We start from the raw sequence: 17,861 nt of genomic DNA, 5'->3' as shown, positions 1-17,861 counted from the left end.
CCACAGTCGATAGCAGGAAGCAGGGCAGGAACTTCTGACATGTGGGTGCAGGAACCTAAGCATTTGTCCTTTGCTTTCCCGGCCCGTTAGCAGGAAGCTGATTTAGAAGCAGAGCAGCTGGGACTCAAACCAGCACCCGTATGGAATGGTGGCATACAAGGTGGTGATTTAACCTGCTATGGCACAAAGCTGGCCCTGTGTGTTTATTGTTAAATATAATTATCTTAATTTTTCTTTTTTTAAATTTATTTTATTGTATTGTTGACAATGGTTACATAGTTAATTACGGTTAAAAAAAAAGGTTCGGGGTATAGGGAAGTGGGTAATACTATTATGTCCATATTGTTTCCATCATGTATCCAAGGTAAAGGGGAATATTGAGGGAGAAGCCTCACCCGGTTTCCCGCCCGCCCCAAGTCCCGGATGTGGGGCATGCTCTGAGATATTTGCTCAAGTGGTTTTAATAGTTCTCCAGTTATGAATCGCTGCCAGTTTTGTTCGATGAGGTCGTCCACTTATTGATATGGTCCATCATAAAGTCTCTGTTCGCCCCATATTTCGCTGCCAACAATATATAGCTGAGATGAATGATTGACCTGTTCTGTCTTCTGTCTTTTCTTGGTTAGAGTTCTGAGTCCAGCAGTTCAATTGGGGAGATCTCCAAAGAAACTTTGAGGTATTCCCAGACTAGATTCTTATATGTTCTAGAAAGCATAGGGCCCGGCACAGTCCATCACCCCGATCAGCTGGTGGTTTCAATTGCTGGGTTGGTTCTGTTTTCAGTCCCGAGTTGCACTGTGGAACAGTCAAACCAAACTAACAGGCATTGTCTCACACACTTGTCTTTTGTTTTTTTGTTTACAATTTTTTAAATATTATCATTTTATGATACAGTTCCATAGACCTTGGGATTCCCCTTTCCCCAACCCCAAATCCCCTTCCCCCAACTGAGTTCCCCTATATTATTACTATAGCATTGTTCTTCATAAACAGTCATCTGTCCATCATTGTGGGCATGGACAGTGGTAGAGGGTCCAGCATCCTATTGTCAAGATATAGTTAACAGTTTCATTGAGAGACCATTGTTGATCTGGAAGTAGAGATGCATACTGCATTGTATCCTCACATCTGGATATGATAATTTCCATTACATGTTACTTTACATCCCCTTAAATGAAAAGCCACAATACAAAATCAACAACAGGAAGAAAAAGAGAAATTTACAATTCCATGAAGTTCTCTAGAGGTTTTGATAGTTCAACAGTTATGAATTGCTGTCAGTGCCATTATTCCAATCGTGATAAAATCTCTCCAGCATCCACTGGCTGCTATAGTCTATGTGCTGCCATACCCTCCATGTGCCTTTGGATATGCTGTCCATTGCTCTGTCTGAGCCACTGAGGAGGGCCAGCTCTGACACATGCAATACAGTCAGACCGTGGAACCTGCAATTCTTTCCATGCTCGGGGTTGAGTCCAGTGGTTCATTTGGTATGGGATCGCCAAAGAAACCTCATCTGAGGCCATCCCAGACCTGGTTCTTATGTGTGTTTGCCAATACATGGTCTGGCACAGTCCATCACCCAAATCAGCCTACACACACACTGGTAGTTGCAATTGCTGGGTCAGTTCTGCCTCCAGTCCCATGTTTTACACAAACCAATGGGTGTTGGAGTCCAGCCCAATCCTTCCCACCACATACTCAGCCTTCACATAAACCAGTGGGAGCTACAGCCTAGTTGGAGTGACCCTCACTAACCCCCACCAGGCCTGCCCTCTACCCTGGTTCCTGTGCTTGCCAGTATGTATAGCTGACTGGTCCCGTCTGTCCCATATCCCAATCATCTCTTGTACATGCCAATGGGTGTTGAACTGGGTTCATCCCACCCAGCCCCACTATCCAGTCCACACTTGTGCCAGCGAGTGCTACTATCTGTCTAGCCATGCCTGTGCCTGATAGAATTTGCCCCCTGTGCCAGCATCTACCAGCTGATACTGTGGCAAAGCCCAACCAATCCACACCTACTCTGGCTTATGCATGTACCAGAAGGTACAGTCAGCCTAGCCTGGCTTTTCCCTGATCTGGCTCACATGTAGGCCATCAAGTGTTGTGGCCCTGCTGGGCCTGGTTTCCCCCCATCCCAGCTCTCAAGCACACCAGTGGGAGTAGTGGCCCAGTAGGGGGCGCCTCACAATCCTCTACTGGAACCATCTCAACCCACCCCCTCTCCCCAGGTTTCACAAGTGATGGTTGGGTGTTGTGGCCCAGTCTGGCATGGTCCCCCTGGCCTCGGCATTTGCCAATGGGTGCTGTAACCTGGCCTGGCCCGGCCCACCCCAATTCCAGCTCACCCTGGTGGGGGCTACAGCCTAGCCCTGCCCTGTCATCCCACAGTCCTGACCCTAATGTGGACTGGCTGGTATGCGTCCCGACCTGGCCCAACCCACACTCCATTCTGGCGCTTGGATTTGCTAGCAAGTGATATGAACTGACCCAGCCTGGCCTGCCCCCAACCTGTGCCAAATGTATGCCGATGGGTACCATAGTCAAGATTCAGGAGCTTCGTCTGGGTTTCCCATGTGGGTGGCAGGGGTCTATACACTTGACCCATCTTCCGCTGCTTTTCCCGGGCCATTGGTAGGGAGCTGGGTTAGGAGTAGAGTGGCTGTGATTTGAACTAGCACACATGTGGCAGTCTAGCATCACAGGCAGTGGCTTTGCCCATACTTCCCGCTCCGTATTACCCTGCATCAGGAATCTCTTAGTTTCTGGCTGCCTCTCATTTAGTGATGCTGGAGTCCAAAGTGGGCTTGGTCATGACTGCTTTATTCCTGTTTTACAAAGAGAACGTGCTTCCTATGGCCAGCAAGTGAGTGTGGGGTGATAATGTGGAATCCTACAAATATCCGGATGTTAGGCAACTGAAGAAGTTTTTTGTTTGTTTTTGTATTGAGGAACTGCCTTCCTCCTGTATTTTGGAAGGCTAACCCAGGCGCATGTCTTTAGGAGGAATCTGCATAGAGCAATTTAAAAGAAACTCTGATCAGCCAAGTAAGTCCCAATGGAATAAAAAGGTGTTGCAGCCACATTTTTCTCCTATTTAAGAGTAGATTTAAGGGTAGGTAAAAGAGACTTTAAAAGAAAAAATAAGAGTGAAGATAAGTATTAAGGAGTTGGGAAAAAGTTCAGGAGGAAGGGAAAATGAAGATAATTTCATTACAAGATTTATTGAATATCTTAGTGTTCTTATCTGATGGTGCCACAAAGACCCTCATTTAACAAAATCCAATAATAATAATAACAGGGGCCCAACGCAATAGCCTAGTGGCTAAAGCCCTCAAATTGCACGTATCAGGCGCCCGTATGGGTGCCAGTTTGCATCCTGGTGGGTCCACTTCCCATCACGGTGGCCCCGATTCCCATCCAGCTCCATGCTTGTGGCCGAGGAAAGCAGTTGAGAATGGCCCAAAGCCTTAGGACCCGTACTTTGTTCTTCTGTCTTGCCAAAGCAACATTTCTTTAAAGATAGAAAACGGAGCACATGGGGGCCCTATGCAGTAGCCTGGCGACTAATGTCCTCGTCTTGCATGCACTGGGATCCCATATAGGCACCGGTTCTGATCCCAGCAGCCCTCTTCCCTTCCAACTCCCTGCTTATAGCCTGAGAAAGTAGTTGAGGGTGACCCAAAGCCTTGGGACTTTGCACCCCTGTGGGAGACTGGAAGAAGTTCCTGGCCTCAGATTGGCTCAGCTCAGGTTGTTGCTATCACTTGGGGAGTGAATCATCAGATGGAAGATCTTCCTCCCTGTCTCTCCTCCTCTCTGTATATCTGACTTACCAATAAAAATAGATAAATCTTAACAACAAAAAAAAAGAAAATGGAACAAATGGGACAATAGATCAGTGAAGTACACAGTAGCAGAGGTACTCTTTCCTGAACCTACTGACCGGAAGTAGATGAATTTTATACTTGTTTGTTTATATGATTGTACACTTGCCATTAGTAAAACCACAGCTCACATTAGAAATTTAAAAATTTGGTACAAAATTTTAAAATTTAAAAAATGGTACAAAATACAAAATTTAGTTGATATAAATTAATTGCACATATATCTTTCCTAGAATTTTGGTCATATAACCTGAACAAAAGCATGTGCAAGTAACATAAGAATGCTGTGGTTCAAATTCTGAGAACACACAACTATAAAATAAAATAACAGAAATAAAAAGATGAGTGACCACATCAAGATTAAATCCTGTACATGTAAAGGAAGAGAGATCCATAAAAATAAGAGAATGCCTTAACAACAGACAGTTTTATAATAAGGTCGTTATGTTTTCATTGGTTGCTGACAAATGCTTATTTAAAGAAAACTTTGTCAGTGTAAATATCTGTTAGAAAGAAATACAGAAATATAGTTAGGTATCTCAACTAGGAAGAGTAACTTAATAAAATTGATCAGAAGCATACAGTAATTAATTCTTTTGTAAATTTAGCCAGTATGATAGTGACTGGATCAGGTAGATAAAAAAGGTAAATAAAATCAGAAATAGAGATACAATAACATGCAAGAAAACAACAGTATTGTGGAGAACTCTAATTTTAATTAGGTGATGTTAATTAGTAGTTCAGGTTAAATATGTGGGTGTGTGCACATGCACGGTGCGCGTATACACATTTGTACAGTGCGAGCTGCCAGATGGATGCACTAGAAGGGGGAATCACGAGCGAAATGCTCACATTAATTTTGGAAGGGGTTAAAGTATAAATCAATTTTAAAAATAAACCCTTCGAGTTATAACAAATTAGCAAATAAAAGGGCACCTCCCTGAAAGGAATTTACTGTGGAGATTTTTTTCAGAAGTTCAAGAAACAGTTACCAACAGCTTCAAAACATACAAAGGAGCATGACTAAGTATCTGATTTTATTCGATGAGTTTAAATGACTTTGTTTGATAAGAACACCTCTCTATCCTGTTTGTGAGCAAACCTTCTTGATTTGCTGCACAATGCAGTAGAAATCTGTTGTCTCTTCCTCTGCTTCTGTCCTGGTGAAATCGACATTTCTCCCCTTGTTACTTTATCTCTATTTTAATCACTCCATTTTTCACTCCAATTCTTAAAAGCCTATTTTCAATATGAAGCCAGAATAACCATTCCGATGTATTTTCCTTGCTTAAAACCTTCCTGTGGTGTGTAATCTAATTTGAAAGCTCCTGTATGTGCTGATCTCTGCACGGTTTCTCTCCAGCTCTTAGCCAGTCTTCCATGCAGTCATTCTCTAGCGCAGTTCACTGTTCAGCTTCTTCATGTGCTTTATTTAAAGGATCGTGTTTACATGTGTGTATCTGTCTTAAGGCCCTGTTCTTGCTGTATCTCTTGTGCCTTTGAGAGTCTCTGAGATACTTAGTGAATACTTATTAACACGGTTGCATGATGTGTAATGTTAGGAAAGATGTGTAGGGCGGATTAAAGACAGAAAAATTGGCAGTAAGATTTGAATAGAACTCCTAATCCCTTACAGAAAATTAGTACATAGAAAATTAATAGATGATAATGGGAAAATATGCTCATAGGATATTGTAAAAATTGCAGTGATGTTGAAAGTCTTGGCATCTGGTCTAGCCACCCAACTTTGAGGAAGTCAGCTAATCTAACCTTCAGTTTCTTTGTGTATAAAATTGAGACGTTAGAATCTCCTAGGCATTTGCTGTGTTTGTGCATTCATGTGGAGAAAGTCCTTTGCCTTTAAATCTTTTCTGTCTCTTTCTCTAAAATACTTTGGTGGTTAAGTATTCTCCACTAGGCCTAGGTTTTTGAAAGTAGTTCATACTATGTTCCACTTGGAAAACATATGTGAAATACTTGACCAGTGCAAGGCACGTGGAAAGTAAACAATAAATATTAGTTGCCTTACTTTTACTGGGACTGCTTCAGATGGCTGCTTCCATGTGTTACAGCAAACCTTCCTCAGCACTCTCAGAACTGTGCATTATTATTATTTGATGTAAACTCTTAATAGTTTTCTCTTTGATATTTATGATGATTGATTTATAGCTAAGTGTTCTATAAATGTTTAAAATTTAGAATATAGTAAGGTCCTGTTGTGTCCAGGTTGTGGAGTCAAACCCAGAAAAAGTGGGAAGGCATATTCTGGCTGTACTTTGGAACAGTATTTCTTGCTTTTGAAGAAAATGAAGCTACATTTAAAATGATAGATTTGAATCTGGAAAAATAAGATGTTGGTACACTGGAATATTACATAATACGGAAAGAAAGGTCAAAAAAAAAAGGAAATATTTTTTTTCAAGCTATCTGCTAAAATGAATGTCAAATAGATGGAAATATGTGTGATGTATAATAAGATTATGTTTGACACATTGTTGAAGGAAATAGTTTACACATGAAGAATTATTTAATTCAGCCTTCAGTTATTAGAAAGAATAAAAGATACCTTAAAAGGATTATGGGAATAGAGTTACTAATTTATATACTATGTTACATATAGTATATTTATATATGCTATATAAAGATTCTGAAATCGATGCACAGATTTTTTTCATAATACACATTTTCATGAACTTTTTGAGGATCCTTTGTGTGTGTATTGTAGTAAGCAAAGAAATGTAACTTATATGTTCAGTGTATAAAAAAGGCCAGTAAAGAATTTACTCAAACAACATGTGGTTGGAAAAGCCTGGAGGGGCTGGGCTTTTGTCACAGCTAATGCTGTTTGGGATGCCGGTTCAAGTCCCCACTCGTCTGCCTTCTGTGCAGTTTTCTGCTAACGCATGTACTGAGAGGCGGGAGGTGACTGCTGAGGTACTTAGGCCCTGCCACTCACAGGGACACCTGGGTTGAGTTCCTAGCCCCTCATGTTTGTCCTGACCCAGCCCTTGTGAAACAGTAGATAGAAGGTCTATATTTTTCTCTTTCTGTTTCTCTGCCTTTCAAATGAAATTTTTAAAAGTAGGTAAAAATGTTGAAAGCAAATAGTTTTTTATCCTAGGCTTTTTCTTCTAAGCCAGCAGTTTTTTTAGAATATGCTATTTTTAGAACTATGTTAAATTCATAACAAATTTGAAAGGAACGCATGTAGATTTCCCGTGCACCTTCTGCAGCCCCTCCCTGTGCAGGCATTGCGTCTCCCGTGACCAGTACCCTTCACCCCGGTAGCAGTTGTTACAGTTGATGAACCTGCATTGACCTATCATTATCCTCCAGATTCTTAAGTTAGGACTCTCTCATGGTGTTAACACAGTTTATGAGTTTTGACGAATGTATAATGACATGTATCCATTATTGTATCATACAGATCAGTTTCATTGCCCTAAAATAATTTGGGAGCAAGAGTTTAGTCTAGCAGTGAAGGTAAAGAACTCCCTGTCCCATGTCAGAGTACCTGGGGTTGAGCCCCAGCTCTTGCTCCTGATGACAGCTTCCTGCCAGGGGAGGCCCAGGTGGTGGTCACAGCTCAGTGGAAGCGGTCGCTGGATTCCTGCTATTCATGTAGAAGCCCTGGATTGCTTAGATGATACCGATGCCTGGCCCAGCCTTGGCCATCACAGGCATTTGGGGAGTGAAGAAGCAGACAGGATTCTTCCCTTCCCTTTTCCCTGTGTCTTCCTTCTCATTATTATTCCCCATATTCATAGCTGGGGGATCACTCGTGGTGTTACATAATACTTAAGATTTTTTTTTAAAGATGTATTTTATTGGAAAGGCATATTTACAGAGAGAAAGAGAGAAAAAGATCTTCCATTTATTGATGCATTCTCCAAGTGACTGCAGTGGCTGGAACTGAACTGATCCAAAGCCAGGAGCCAGGAGCTTCTTCTGGCTCTCCCTTGTGGGTACAGGGTCCCAAGGCTTTGGGGCCATCCTCCACTGCCCTCCCAGGCCACAGGCAGGGAGTTGGTTAGGGAATGGAGTAGCTGGGACACAAACTGGCACCCATATGGGATCCTGGCATTTGTAAGGCAAGGATTTAGCTACTAGGCTATTGTGCTGGGCCCATGATCTTTGAGTTTTGACAAATGTGTGATAAACTGTCTCCCTCTCCTCTTTTTCTTCTCTTTCCTTCTCCCCAGCCCTTCTTTCCTTCTTTCTTCCCTTCTTTCTCCATCTCCCCTACCCCACGCCTTTCCCCTCTGACTCTCCTTTTATGTCTCTGCCTCTCAAATAAATACATGAAAATACTCTGTGCCTACTTAGTCCTCCCTGCCTACCTTCCCTGGCAACCATAATCTTTACTGTCCCGGTGGTTTTGCTTTGTTCAGAATGTCATATAGTTGAAATGCTGCTGCCTTTTCAGATCAGCTTTTTTGTTTTAGCTTAGTAATATATTAGCATTTAGGGTTTCTCCATGTTTTTCATCACTTGGTGGCTAATTTCTTTTTAGATATGATTAATATTCTGTTGTTTGGCACTCACCTGCTGAAGGACATCTTGGTTATGTCCATATTTTGGCAGATAAAGCTGTTATAAACAATTACCAAACCAGCTTTTTGTTCTCTGCCAGCCGTTTAACTTCTTTAAGGCTTATTTTCTTCACCTATAAAATTTTGTTCTAAGGTTTGAGATTATGTAATTATGTAGATTAAACACCATAAAATCATGTGTTGTGCTAATCAGGTATGCCTATGTGGCTCCTCCCCTCCCCTCCCCTCCCCTCCCCTCCTTTCCCCTGTCTTCTCTCTCTTCCCCCTCTTCCCCTACCTCTCCTTTGCCTTTAAAGTTCATAAAATCTTTCAGGTAGAATATTGAATAACAAAAATTGTGGTATGTTCTTACTCTTTCTATTCTGTGATTCTATTTTAAGGGTTGTAATTCAAATAGGTACAAGTCGAGGCTACAAAAATATTTTTTAAACAAAGATTTTCATAGCAAAGTAATTTATAAAAACTGAACAACAGAACAGAACTGTGGGTGCAATTCAAATGTCTAGTAGTAGAGAAATAGAGAGTAAGTTACATGAGCTTTTTTTTTTTTTTTAAGATTTTTTTTTTAATATTCATTTATTCATTAATTACATTGCATTACATGACACAATTTCATAGGTACTGGGATTCCCCCCCCTTCACCCCAAACCCTTCCCCCATCATGAATTCCTTCACCTTGATGCATAACCACAGCTCAAGTTCCGTTGAGATTCCCTAACCAAAAGTTCATACCATACAGAGTCCAGCATCCCACTTGTCCAGTTCAAGTTCAACGGCCTCTTAGGGAGGCCCTTTCAGGTTCGAAGGCAGAGCCAGCAGAGCGTCACCTCGATCAATTAGAAGCTCCAACATATCATCAGCAACAGTCCAGGTATGATGAGGCTGGTGCAGATTCCAGTGATTGACATAGTCCGTCTTAGGGTTTCCCCTTGTCCAGTTTTCCGCTGGAAGCATAAAGCTGAGGTGGTTGATTCATCTACTCCATTTTCCATCTTTTTTTGGTTAATGCTTTGATTCCTCCATTTTGTTCAGGGGAATCCTCCTAAAAAAAAACTTTGAGGCATTCCCAGTCCAGGCTCCTACATGTACTGCTAGTAAGCACAGTGCTCGCCACCGTCCATCACTCCGATCAGCTGATGTTTTTAACCCTTGGGTTGGTTCTCTTCTGAGCCCCGACCTCTATTGGAACCAATGAGTATCGCATCTCTCCCCGGCTCTGCCCATCACACTCTCGTCCCTCACCTAAACCAGTGGGAGGAGTGCTGGTCGGGTGTTGCACTCCCTACTAGCACAGGCCATTTCACCTTGGCATTTTGTGTTTTGTACTGTTTTTTTTTTTTTTTTTTTTATTGCAACCAAACCCGGCCAGGCCCCCACACAGTTTCAGTACATGAGCTTTTGAGGTTTAGACATGTAGTGCCTTCATCTGCATTGACATTCTTGCCTCAGACCCCATGAATCTTAAGGACAGGCGCATCCAAAGTAAACCCCAGATCCTTTTCATGGTCTTGAAACTGTACCCAGTTGTCTCCTGCCAGCCCCCTCTGCTTAGCAGCCCCAGCATAAGTCACCATCCCTGGAACACCGGGCATGTTCTCGTCCTCTTCTCAGTCACTGCCCCTTGAAGAATGCTCTTCCCTAGGTTGCTGCTTGGTCTGTTCAAGTATTTTGTACCCCAGTGTCTTTGTTTTATTTATCTTCTCAACGACATTTTGTTGTCTAGTCTTTCTAAAATGTCTCACTTCTCCAAACCCTGAGCGTCTGCTTTCCTATCTTATTTACTCTCCCTTTAAGACACATCGCCATTAAACAATTAATGTGATGTCCTAAATAAAGAAAACTAGCCTCTTCCTAAGAGTTTTCTCTTTCTTTTTTCACAATTTAATTGTTTTTATTTGAAAGGCAGAGTGTACAGAGAGAGAAGGAGAGACAGATTTTTCCATCTCCTTGTTTACTGCCCAGCTCGCTGCCATGGCAGAGCTCAGCAGATCAAAAGCTGAAAGTCAGCTTTTTCTGAGTCTCCCATGTGGATGTGGGAGATCAGGAACTTCAGCCATCTTCTACTGCCTTCCCAGGCCATAAACAGGGAGCTGGATTAAAAGTGGAGTAACAGCTCTGCATAGAGAGGATTAGTGTGTTACACCACCATGCCAGCCTGCAAAAGTGTCTTTTAAAAACTCCTACATACTGAGATGCTTCCGTTAGAAATTACTTTAGTTGTCCATGTACTCACTTTCAACAGTTAAGTAGTTCTGTAAGGTTCATTTTGTAAAACAACATGTACCTGCTCTGTTTATCCTGGCCTGAATTTTGCTGATAACTGTTTCCAACATCATGACTTTTTATTTATTTATTTATTTTGTTATTTCCCATGGGTCTTTTCTTTCTTTCTTTCCGCCATGGACAGTGAGACGTAAGCTCTGTCCTATTCCTGTCACACTCTGCATGCACTCACAGCTCCTGTTCTCCCTCTCTCAATGTGATTAAACTGAGATTTGGGTTACATTAAGATTTGGTATTTTAAACTTTAAACACTAGTTACAGACAAGCTGTGCTGTGGCTGTTTTTCTTTTTTTGCATTTTGTTTTTCCTGGGGTTGGAAGTTACTGTGATATTTATCTATTTATTTAACTTTTTTTTTTTCATTTTGCAGTTTACAGTACAATTCCATAGTGTCTGGGATTTTTGAGGTTATTGGCATCAGTTCTAACCTAGATTGTCTGAGTTAGGTGTATCTTTCTTCAGTGTATTTGAACATCTGTAGTTTGATTTTTTATTTTCTGGAGAAAAACTCAGAGTCTTAAAATATTTTTTAATCTCAGTATTTGTTCTCAGAGCTTCTTGACTGAACTGATAGAATATCTGAGACAGACCATTTGAAAGACCGTTGTTGCAGATACTATTGTTGCTGCTGCTATTTAAAAAATACTATTTGAATAGATTATGGAAAGTGACTATTTACCACAAGTTTATATTTGATTCTCTTTTATGTGTCATAATGAGGATACCTCTAATGAAGATAAACAGAATATGTTCTCATATTCAATTGTTTTCCATCAAGTTACAGCATATAACATGTAATCTATCTTATATTCTTTCTTTATAGGCTCTCAAAATTAGAGAAATGTGTAATTGCCCACCACTCTCTGGACCAGACCCCCGGTTACTATTCAAACTCAGCATGAAGCATTTCCTTGAAGAATCAGAGAAAGAAGCCCAAAACATCACTGTTAAGAAACAGAAAATGGATCCTCTTCCCTTTCAAAAACAAGAGCAAATACCGTTAACCTACATAGTTGAGAAAAGAACTAGTAGTTGAATTAAAATTTATGAGACACAGAATGTATGAAGAATGTAGCAACCCTTATCATTTTTATGGTACCTTTTAAAAATGATGTCTGAAATGACAAAAAAATTATCCACAGTCAAATCATGCATATTATAGATAGTATCTAAATTCTAAGAAGTGTTTATTTTTTATGAACTATATATTTTAATCTATTTTAGAATATCTTAAGTGAGGAAAATGTCAAGGGAATAAATTTTTATTATACATTTTACTCATGTTTGATTTTGATTTGGAGGACAAACTGCTAGTATGTGAGAAATCATAAATCAGAATGGATTTCAGCTTCTGGCTGGCATGGCAACAGGCTGAAGGTATCTCCTGCAGCAGATGGTTTGCCTGGGGGGGAGGGGTCGTTGGGATCAAGGACTTCCTGCTTACCTGTGCTTACCTGTGGCTGGCAGCACAGGAAGAAGCTGAAGAAGCCGTCTTCACACAGAGGCACAAGTCCTGTTCAGGAAATGGTGGCCGGGGAGGGTCATCGCTCTGCAGACATGTGTTTCTAATGCACTATGTCTTAACAGAAGTTCATTTTGAATCCTATGGTATTATAATTTGGGAACTTCTGGACTTAGAGAAAATGCCTGCTCTGTTCTCATTGAACTTGCCACCGGGGGCAGCAGGGACAAGAAACTTCCTCTAAGTTGTTGATCTTAGCAGCTTACATCAACAACAACAACGGAACTATAGGAGGGAGTCAAGGGAAGAAGTGTTAAGACATGGTCCCAGGAGTAATCAGAAGGTAATAATGCAACATAGTAACATGAGAACAAAGTATTTCTTCTTTTTTAAAAGGTTTATTTATTTGCTTATTCTAGAGAGAGAGAGAGAGAGAAAGACAAAGATCTTCATGCTCTGATTCACTTGTCAAATGGCAGCAGCAAGCAGGTCTGGACCAGGCTGAAGCCAAGAGCCAGGTTCTCCATCTGAGTCTCCCATATGGGTGGCAGGGGTCCAAACACCCCAAACACTGGCCGTCTTCTGCTGCTTTTCCAGGTGCAGCAGCCGGGAGCTGAATCCCAAGTTGAACAGCTGGAAGATGAAGTGAATGATGCTGGCATGTCAAGCAGCAGTTTAACTCACTATGCAACAATGCTGACCTCTAAAGAACTGTTTTTAAATATGGTGAAGGCTAATGATGTTTGAATACCGTTCCTAATGGGAATATTATTTCTTAAATGTGCACTAAATATTTTCTTAATGAGGAAAAAAACCTGCTTTTCTTAAAAAAAAGATTTTATTTATTTTTATTGGAAGAGGAAGATCTTTTGTCCACTGAATCATTCCCCAAGTGGTGTGACAGCTGGAGCTAAGCCAGTCCGAAGCCAAGAGCCAGGAGCTTCTTCTGGAGCCTTGGGTGTCCTCAACTGCCTTCCCAGGCCACAGGCAGGGAACTGGATGGGAAGTGGGGCTGCCGGGATTAGAACCAACATGCGTATGGGATCCTGGTGTGTGCAAAGTGAGGACTTTAACCGCTAGGCTATTGCACTGGGTCCAATATCCAGTATGAACTTAGTCCTATATTTGCTTTTACCCGACAACACGATAAAGTATGTTCTGTTGTTTACTGGTAAGGAATAGGTGTGGAGAGGTTCATTTTTCCAGTGTCTCTGACCAGTGAAAAGGAGAGCTAGGTTTCTCTAACTGCACACTGCCCATGTATATGTGTATGTATTTACTGCTCTAATGCAGAATATTCTGGATATCCTGTAAGACATTCAGCTATCACCCTATTCTTAACAGTGACATTCAGCCAGCACCCTAACCCTAACAGTGACATTCAGCTAGCACCCTATACCTAACGATGACATTCAACCAGCACCCTATACCTAACAGTGACATTCAACCAGCACCCTAACCCTAACAGTGACATTCAACCAGCACCCTAACCCTAACAGTGACATTCAACCAGCACCCTAACCCTAACAGTGACATTCAACTAGTATTTTATCAACAATGTACATTAGCAGCAATCATCTAGTCACAAGATGTTCTCTGTTTTGAAGGAGATGCAGTCATACTTTGTGATCTCTGTCCCTGGGTAGCCAGGACCTTGGGCAAGTCACTTAGTTTCTAGTCTACAATTCTTCAGCTGTACAACAGGGACAATAAATCCTCATTGACTGACATGATGATTAAGTGAAATGCTGGGTGAAGACATTTGGTAACAAGTCTAGCACTCCAAAGTTGTTAGCATTCCACTACTTATTGGATATTTTCTTTGTATCAAGCTAAATGTTTTACAAGTGCTGTTGAATCCTACTGCAACCCTCCATATGATAGGTGATATAGTATCCCCTAATACAGGTTAGGAAACTGAAGTATGGAGGGGTAATGAAAATTGATCAATGTTACCAGGTATATTAACTTTCTTTTCTTTCTTTCTTTCTTTTTTTTTAAGCTTTATTTACTTTTTATTGGAAAGGCAGGTTTACAGAGAGGAGAGACAGAAAGATTTTCCATCTGCTGGTTCACTCCACCAGTGGCTGCAACAGCTGGAGGTGAGTTGATCTGAAGCCAGGAGTTTCTTCTGGTCCTCCCTTGCGGGGTCTCAGGGCTTTGGGCCGTCCTTCACTGCTTCTCCAGGCCACAGGCAGAGAGCTGGATGAGAAGCAGAGCAGCCAGACATGAGCCAATGCCCATATGGGATCCTGGTGTGTGTAAAGTAAGGATTTAGCTAGCCACTGAAGCATCATGTCAGGTCCACCTAGTGTGTTTCTTAAGATTGTTTTGCTTGCAAGAACAGAAAAGCCAACACAAACTCAATGAAGAAATTACATGGCCCCAGATCACACTAACTTTAGGCACAGTGTAATCCAGGGTATCAGAATGTCATCAGGACAGTGGTTCTTTTGCTTTGTGATTTTTCTCAGTTCCAACTTAGCTCTTACATGATATATGATGGCTGCTAGCAGCTCCCAGGGTTCTATGAGTCTTTCACAGTTAAGGGGGAAGAGCCTTCCAGGCTAATTATACCCTTGAAGCAACTGGAGTAGAGTGGTTGCAGTGAGCACCACCCAGACAGAATGGCCACTGCATGGTGGGTGGATACAGCGGGGTCTGTTAAGTGACAGAGCCAGAATGAAATCCAGTTCATGTTTTGGCAGACAAAACAGCAAAGTCATTCTTTGTAGATTTGGTCTGAAATAATGTTTAAACCTCTGCGAAAATAAGAGAGCCTATGTCTTACAGTGATATGATAGTAAATTTGTATTAACATATTTGCTCAGGAATTTACAAGGTTTTTTTGTGGTGGTGATATTTTACTTGTATTATTTTATAACCTCAAAACCAGTCTATCAGATTAGAAAGGCTATGGTATTATTTATTGAGAGGGAGAAAAAAACTGAAGCTTGCAGGAATTGAGCAAGCTAATTCGAGTAAACACTTGAAGTAAATAACTGAATTGGGGTTGGGGCGGAAGGATTCACTAATTTGTAATCTTGTACACTCTCTGTAATCTACATCCTTCAGAGAGGGAAGCGTGTACACAAAGATACTAAGCAGTGTGTGCCCAGCGCTACTCAGATCTTAATGGCACAAGTGAGATTCCAGCCCTCACCTCCTGACTCCACAGTCTGTGCTCTTCTTCCATTTGCTGCCACTTTTTAATGGAAATGAGGGCAGGCAGTGTGTATTTCCCTTAGCCCTTCATGTGTGAGCAGCAGGGCCAAGGCCTTGTCTGCCTGACAGAAAAACACTCGTTTTAATCCTCGCTGACTTGTGACAGGAATACGCACTTCAAGCACAGTGTGTAATGTGAAATATAAAATTACTGCTCATCATCTCATCATTATTAGGGCCTGAAGAGATCTTCCCAGCTGTAGGAAGTAACATCGCTGACTTCATTCCAGGGGAGAAACTCAGTGTTCTCTGTATTTCACTGAACCCCCTGACCTCTGTCAGAAGAACTGGGCTGAAGATTCTCATCTGTGTTCTCAAAAGGTTCCCATCTACGCTACCTGACTCTTTGTATGAGGAGTTTCACACCATCAAGTTCTTTGTCTCAAAGGCTTTGGGTGTCAACTTATGATCAGATGTAATGCCCGCAATCACTCCCCCACCGACTGGGAATTAAGACTGTTGACCCTGGGGCAAAAGTGGCCATGTGGCCCTGTTTCCAGTCTTAGAATGTAATGTCATCAAGGACCATTGTGTGATCTAGTACTTAGCAAACTCACAGCAAAAGAAAGGGAATTTATGGTTCTACTTAGTTTCTGTGATGTACGTGAGAAAAAATATAAAATTTTCAGTTAGGCTCTTACAAATACTGTATGTAGTGGCAGAGTCCCAATGCCATCTTCATGGTCCCACAAGGGATCTAAGACCTCATCCTGGGTGGCAATGATCTGAAATCAGATTTGCCTTTTTCTTCAGAATATAAAGAAATAAAATTAGGGCCCGGCGGCGTGGCCTAACGGCTAAAGTCCTCGCCTTGAACACCCTGGGATCCCATATGGATGCTGGTTCTAATCCCGGCAGCTCCACTTGCCATCCAGCTCCCTGCTTGTGGCCTGGGAAAGCAGCCGAGGACGGCCCAATGCATTGGGACCCTGCACCCGCGTGGGAGACCTGGAAGAGGTTCCAGGTTCCTGGCTCCGGATCGTCGCGCACCGGCCCGTTGCGGCTCACTTGAGGAGTGAATCATCGGACAGGAGATCTTCCTCTCTGTCTCTCCTGTCTGTATATCTGACTTTGTAATAAAATAAATAAATCTTTAAAAGAAAAGAAATAAAATTAGTATGTATTAATTTTGACCCAAAGGTCAAAGTGTAACTATATATTTCTTTTAAAGATTTATTTATTTTTATTGGGAAGGTGGATCTGCAGAGAGAAGGCAGTACAGGGAGAATGATCTCTGCGCATTCATTCCCCAAGTGGTCATAATAGCTGGAGCTGAGTAGATTTGAAGCCAGGAGCCAGGTGCAGGGTCCAAAGGCTTTGGGCCATCCTTGCTGCTTTTCCAGGCCACAAGCAGGGAGCTGAATGGGAAGTGGAACATCCAGGACATAAACTGGTGCCCATATGGGATTCTGGGTGTACAAGTGAGGGTTTAGTCACTAGGTTAATGCACCAGACCCAAAGTATAACCATATTTTTATAGGTTAGAGGTAATGACTTGTCTGCTTCAGGATTCTAATGTTCTGTGTTTTAGGATATATTTCTTGAAATGACTTTTTTTGAGTAGAAACAATTTGAGTTTAATTTTTTTTCATAGTTATTTTGCTCTGATGTTACTGTAGGCTTGAGAGAGTCAAGTGTAACCTGACAGGTTCTGTTTTTCTTCCCTTGCCTCATTTTAATTTTTATTGCTACAGGTTTTAGATATGGTTTTGTTCACTTGTTTTATGCAATATTGAAGTGGTGTACCTATGCCAGTTCTGTTCTAGCACTGCCTTAACCTAGACTTTAAGGGTATTAGTTGAAAGAAGTTATTTCCAAAATGATGGCCATTTGACTTCTCTGCTGATGATCTATTCTTATTCATGTGTAGGAAGAAATATTTATTGAAGCATGTTTTGTTATGGTTTGGTTTATGAGTACATGCATTTGTGTGTGTGTGTGTGTGTGTGTGTGTGTGTGTGTGTGTGTGTGTGAGATTAGTCTGATTGTATGTTAATCCTGCTATAGTCCTAATCTGGAGAGTATTCCTGATTTCCATCTACTTCTGATCCTTAAAATCTAGAGAAGTATTCCAATGTTTTGCTGAAGACATCAGTCTATTCCCCAGAATTTGTTCAGGGAGAATGAGAACTAAGATGTGTTGGACCCTACCAAGGGCAAAATTGTACCACTTTCCTGCTTTGAATCTTCACAGCAACCCTACCAGCCTTGGTTTTTCTCCAAATTCAGATAGAGATGTGAGAGGTTACAGAACTATGTAACTTTTTTTTTTTTCATTTAAAGATTTAGCTATTTACTTGAAAAAAGCAGTTAACAGAGAAAGAGAGAGAGAGAGAGAGAGAGAGAGAGAGAGAGAGAGAGTGTGTGTGTGAATCTTTTGTCTCCTGGTTCACTTCCTAAATGGACACAATAGCTAGGACCGAGCCAGGCTGAAGCAAGATGCCTGGA

At 41.5% G+C, this 17,861-nt stretch overlaps 1 protein-coding gene across 2 annotated transcripts in view; it reads left to right on the top strand.

Annotated features, from left to right (window-relative positions):
• The window catches only part of OMA1 (OMA1 zinc metallopeptidase), a 66,449-nt gene extending 54,446 nt beyond the window's left edge, over positions 1-12,003 (top strand). For both annotated transcript variants that reach the window (XM_004588712.3, XM_058656660.1), the window contains exon 8: positions 11,550-12,003. In XM_004588712.3, the coding sequence (XP_004588769.2) occupies positions 11,550-11,762 (213 nt within the window). In that variant the 3' untranslated portion in view covers positions 11,763-12,003. The remainder of the gene's footprint in view (positions 1-11,549) is intronic.
• Positions 12,004-17,861: the final 5,858 nt, after the last annotated feature.

The sequence above is a fragment of the Ochotona princeps genome, chromosome 2 (genome assembly GCF_030435755.1).
Source record: "Ochotona princeps isolate mOchPri1 chromosome 2, mOchPri1.hap1, whole genome shotgun sequence".
In the NCBI taxonomy this organism is placed as follows: domain Eukaryota; kingdom Metazoa; phylum Chordata; class Mammalia; order Lagomorpha; family Ochotonidae; genus Ochotona; species Ochotona princeps.
This window is presented reverse-complemented; position numbering and strand designations above follow the sequence as displayed.